Source organism: Tupaia chinensis, unplaced genomic scaffold (genome assembly GCF_000334495.1).
Source record: "Tupaia chinensis unplaced genomic scaffold, TupChi_1.0 Scaffold000465_1, whole genome shotgun sequence".
In the NCBI taxonomy this organism is placed as follows: domain Eukaryota; kingdom Metazoa; phylum Chordata; class Mammalia; order Scandentia; family Tupaiidae; genus Tupaia; species Tupaia belangeri.
In genome coordinates this window covers 456,196-461,438 of record NW_006159974.1, presented here as the reverse complement: position 1 = coordinate 461,438, position 5,243 = coordinate 456,196, and the positions used below count along the sequence as shown (strand labels likewise).

At 60.5% G+C, this 5,243-nt stretch overlaps 1 protein-coding gene across 1 annotated transcript in view; it reads right to left on the bottom strand.

The window, feature by feature from the left end:
* Positions 1-4,047: 4,047 nt before the first annotated feature.
* HSPB1 (heat shock protein family B (small) member 1) overlaps positions 4,048-5,243 on the bottom strand; it is a gene marked incomplete in the record, with an annotated part of 1,586 nt that continues 390 nt past the window's right edge. The window contains 3 exon segments of the mRNA XM_014590610.2: positions 4,048-4,348; positions 4,483-4,546; positions 5,114-5,243. Coding sequence (XP_014446096.1) covers positions 4,159-4,348; positions 4,483-4,546; positions 5,114-5,243 — 384 coding nt within the window.

Below are 5,243 nucleotides of genomic sequence, written 5' to 3'. Positions count from 1 at the left end.
ATCGTGTCCTGCTCTGTCTGTCCTGACCTGTTCGTGACCCTGGGCAAGTGCAATTCATGGCAGGGTCTCAGGGTCCTCTCTTACTGTGAAGGGTTAGGACAGAAGGTTTCTGGGAAAAGTACCTACCTAAAGGGGTGACTCAGACTCACCCAGCTCCAGGCCTTGGCATAGAGGGGGTACCCTTTGTACTAGTTGTACTAGTTACAGATTGGGGTTCTCATGGCTATTAAGTGATGCTGCTCCATCCCCTCCTGCTCCATGGTACGGCCCTATGGACCCCAGGGGAGGCCCCCCACATTCCCCAGGGCACTTCCCTGGGAGAGCAGCTCCCTATCTCATGGGTTCTAAGCTTCGAGGGCCAGTGCCAACCTGGTTAGGGTCCGTCCAGGCTTGCTCATCTGCCCTCACTGCACAGCTTCTGCTGTGGTCTTGAAGTCTGTTGTGCAAGTCTGGGCCAAGCCCTGACCTCTGGGACTGCCCCAACCCCAGGTCTCAGTGTATGCATGTGGAAGTAGGGGGGCTGGAGAGGTGTAGTGGGCTCCGAGGTCAGGCTAGTGGGCAGGACCTTGCTAGCCTGCCCCTGTCCTACTCCGGACTCTGCCAGGGTGGTGTAGGGTTTGGGTGGCTGCAAACAAACCAGGGGGGCTGGGACTTTGTCCACCTTACAGCCAGTCCCTGCGCCAGGTGGGGTGCGGTCTCCGGTGCTGTCTGGCTGTTCCCCCTTCCTCCTCTGGGTTGGCCCTCCCCATCATGAAAGTGCTCTGGCCACACCCTGGCCAGCCTCTGCAGCCATTCTCAGGCAGCAGCTCTCCCCCACCTGTCAACAGAACAGTTGGAGTCTGTGCCTGGCAAAGCTGGGGTGGATTCTATAACAGGGGAGATGACGGTGCCTGGGAGTAATTCACTCCCCCGCAGCCAAGGCCCAGGGGCTGCCCCACCTGACAGACTGTGAGGTCAGCAAGCCCTGGACAGGGAGCAGCAGCCACCAGGGGCCAGCACCTCGGCAGGCTCCCTCCTCCCCCCCACCTGCCTGTTGCTGCATCCTGGCCCTTCTCTCCAGGCCCCTGGCTGACTCCACTTGCCTGAGCCAAGCTTGGCCTCCAGGGCGCGGTGTCTCCAACCCCCTCTCACTCTCCTTCTCTTGCTGGCCCACTCCCACTCCCACTACCCTTGCCTAGCACACAAGGCTCACTTCTGGGAATCCCTCCTTCTGGCCATTCAGGGAGTTCTGGCACTTCTCTAATGGCACTGTGCGGCTTGTTCCTGAGCTGTTTCTTCCGCCTGCCCTGAGAACAGGGACTTGGACTTACTGTCTGGGTGTAGAGCTCAGAGGGTACCCCAGGAGGGCTGCTCTCAGGGGGAGGACAAAGGCTGGGGATCAGCCTGGAGCTGAGGGTGGCTTGTGCGCCCCATGGACACCCCGGGGAGCAGAGTTGGTGGGAAGTGAGCAGCAGCTGCAGAAATGTGAGGCCCTCGAGGGAGATGGGCTGCGGCTTCGCCATCAGCCTGGAGCACAGAGCACTGCTCCTCAGATGCCCCGAAGCTGGCGGAGGTGCCCAGGTGCTACCATGCATTGAATCAAGGCCAGCGTTGGAGTCCACAGGCCTGAGGGACGCCAGAGGCCTTTAGAGATGGACTCATTGAAAGGCGGGGCTGGGGTCCAGATGCAGCAGTAACTGGACCCATATGGGGAATGGCCTGGGTTCGTGTCGTGGGACCTCCCTGAGCATGACAGGTGCATGTGTGAATGTGCCCTGATCGTGGCCCCGTGAGGGTAGATCATAAGAAAGAAAAAAACTAGGAAAAACAGGGCAGGGAGGGGCCTAGAGAGGACTGGAACTGCCCCTCCATTGTCATGGACAGTGACTCACAGGGACTCACCCAGCCTCCCAGTGCCCAGTGCCAGCCCATGGGCCAGCAGCCCTGTCCTGCCAGCCAGAGCCCTCCCTTCCCGAGGTGCTGCCCCAGACTGCACATCTGAACTCAGCTCTGGGTATAGGGCAGCTCAGCCTCCTGCTTCCCTTTTGCCTTCTGCCCCTGGGGTGGCCTGTTGGGCATCTGCCTCAGTTTCCCAGAGATTAGGGCTTCTTTCCTCTGTAGGTACTAGATTCCTCCCCTCCTATCAATGTCCCAGCTGTTTCCAGATGTCTCGGCCCCCAAGACCTTAAGACTACTGCTCTTGAACTCCCACTACAGCACCTGTGGCATGCAGGCCCCATCCCTGCCTGTCTGGGCAGTGGCCGTGACTCTGGGCCTGAAACCCCTTGCAACTCTTTTGGGGCCATTGTGCTGCCTGCCCCTCACCCCCAGCCTGGCCCCCCAGGCTCAGCTGCATCCTGTTGCTCCTCCCCGAGGCCCTGCCAAGCATGGGCAGCACTTGGTGTGGTGGAGATCTTTGCCCTCCCCAACTCCTGCATCTGAGTTCACCTGCCCATCCTGGCCTGCAGCCACACAGGTGTTGCCACTTCCCCCTCCAGACTTGCTGCGTGGACTTGGGGAAGTCTCTTCACTTGGTTGAGACGCGCTGTCCCCAACATGAAGCAGGGGAATCTACCTCTTCGCAGAGCTGTCAGGAGGATTAACTTGTCAGAGGCTTGGCATGGGCCTCAGCACACTCCAAGGGCACGGAGGCCCAGCCAGCAGCCTCGCCATGTCTGACGCAGCCTCGCCCCTGGGAGCAGGCTGAGAACAGAATGCACTGACTCTGCAGGTCCTCGCCAGGGGAGTGTGGAGGTGTCCAGGACACTCCTGGGGGATGTGGGGGGAAGGTAGCAGACGTAGGGGTCTGGAGGTCAGCAAATTGACCTAAACAAAGCCTGTGAGGTCACTGGGTGGACTGGGTGGCACCCTGGCTGGCAGACTCAGACCCACGCTGCCAGCTGTGCCAGCATGATGCTTGTCACATGCAGGTTTCTCCCTGTTGGCTTCTCTCCAGCCCCAGCCAGGCCTCGGACCTGCTCTGGCTTCCTGCCTGCTCCTGCTGCAGGTGACACAACCAGAGGCCTTCAGCAGGCAGTAGAAATGAAGCAGCTGGGTGGTATGTGGGTGTGCACCCCAGGCCCTGCCCTATGAGCCTGCTCCTCCCAGGGACTGTGGGAAAGCAGAACTGTGGGCTTAGAGAATGTGGGAGTGTCCTGGAGAGCCCTGGAATCTGGGGCCTGGTCGGCAGACCGATGGGTCCCTTAAATTCATGAGGGAACAGACTGGGTTCCTAAGCCCTGATCTGCTCTCCCTGCCTCAAGTCCCTCAGCACCCTGTGCGGGCTTGATTAGAGGGGTGGACAGGTAGGAAGGGTGCGAGCAGAGAAGGGAGAGGTGGTGGGTGTGGCCTTTCCCACCAAGACCAGTCATGGCAGGCCCTCCTAGGCTGACTGCCCTTCTGCTATTGGAATCATTGCTTCCCTTGACCAAACGCTAGGTTCCCTTTATTCTCTGCGGTGTGCCTACCCTGCACCCATGGGCATCAGAGAACAGGTAGGCTCCTCTTCCCAGCCCTGCAGCTAGACAGAACTGGGCGCACCTGGCTAGTCTGTTTCAGGTCCCAATGAGATCCAGACCCACAGTCAGCAATGGCCTCCTCACCACAGGTCAGTACGCGAAGGATGTGCTCCTGCGCTGGGCGGGCCAGGATGGGTCCTGTGGGCCAACTCCGCCTCCAGAAAGTCACCTGGAGCTGCCACCCCCCATACCTTCTCCACGTCCTGCCCTCTCTGGGAAGACCCATGAAAGGGATGCCGGGTTCCCAGGAAGCTCTCCTCTGCCCCTGCTCGACCCCCTTCACCTGACGCTCGTGTTCCTGAGTGGGCAAGCCTGGGGTAGGTGCTTCTTCTGCTGTCTCCCACACCTGGCCCTGGCTGGGTTCTAAGCATCACCTCTCTTCTCGTGGGTGAGGCTGGAGGACAGGGCTGTGTCTAGTGATCTATACCACTGTACCCCCAGCCCAGCATAGGGCCACACACAGCAGCCCTCAGAGAAGGTGCCAGGTGTGTAAACCAGTGAGTGGCACCCACCTCTAGACCTCCACACACACTCAGGGCTGAGGCAGTGGTAAGCAGTTGCTTCAGACTTTATTTGAGAAAAACATAAGACAAACGTATCAAAAGATATTGGGTGAGGATGGCCAGTGATGGCTCTGGAGTGGGCAGTAGGGCTAAGGCCTTCACTTGGCTCCAGACGGCTCTGACTTCCCAGCTTCTGGGCCACCAAGCTGGGCCCGTGCCTCAAAGGTGACAGGGATGGTGATCTCTGCAGACTGTGTGGCTGGCTTGGGCAGCGGGGCCTCCACGGTGAGCGTCCCCTCAGGAGACAGGGAGGAGGAGACCAGGGTGGGGTCCACACCAGGGGGCAGCCTGGACATGCAGAGAGAGGGAGGGGAGTTTCACACAGGTCAGCTCCTGTCACTGTGCCCTCCCTGAGCCCCTTCCTTCCTCTGGCCCACCTCCCCTCCCACCACCCCTACCCACGACCTGAGGCCAGGACTCACGTGTACTTCCGGGTGAAGCAGCGGGAGATGTAGCCGTGCTCGTCCTGTCTCTCTTCGTGCTTGCCTAGGGGAGGGGAAGAGGGAGGTCAGGGGCCGCAGCAGGGAGGGGGCGTCACCCCGCTGCACAGAGGTCCCACCACCGGCTGGGAGGGAAGGTACCCCGGAATTGACTTAGACACAAATTGCCAGGAGAGGTTTGGGGAGGGGTGTTCGACTGTCCAGGTCTTCAGAAACTTGTGGAAAGTTCCACTCAGTTTTTAGAGGGCTAGGGGCACGGCGCCAGGTTCGCGCTGGCAATGTTGGGGACCAGAGGGGGCGCGGTACATGCGCGCAGGCGCACACGGACCCTCGTACACGCCCCCTTTGCAGCCGGGGCTAAGGGCAAGGTCTGCTAAATTTGGGGGTAGGGTCCTCGCTGGGAGGGGCGTGTCTCCCCTTAATAAGCCATCTTTAGAACTGTAGGGGCTCTTCGGAGCCACCTGCCGGGCGCATCCTACAAAGGGGAAGCCAGCCAGGGAGCAGGGCTCCTGCCTCCCGGTCCTTGGCTAATTTTGAAGGGCCAGGCCCCGGGCCCATGTTCCAATCCCCCCACACCAGTCCCGGTTAATCCCGCGCGGTACAAAGTCCTCACCGGTGATCTCCACCACGCCGTCTTTAGTCTTGACCGTCAGCTCCTCGGGGGCGAAGTGGTTGACGTCCAGGGACACGCGCCAGCGGTCGGCTGTGTGTCGGATCTCCGAGATGCCGCTGCTGAGCTGCCG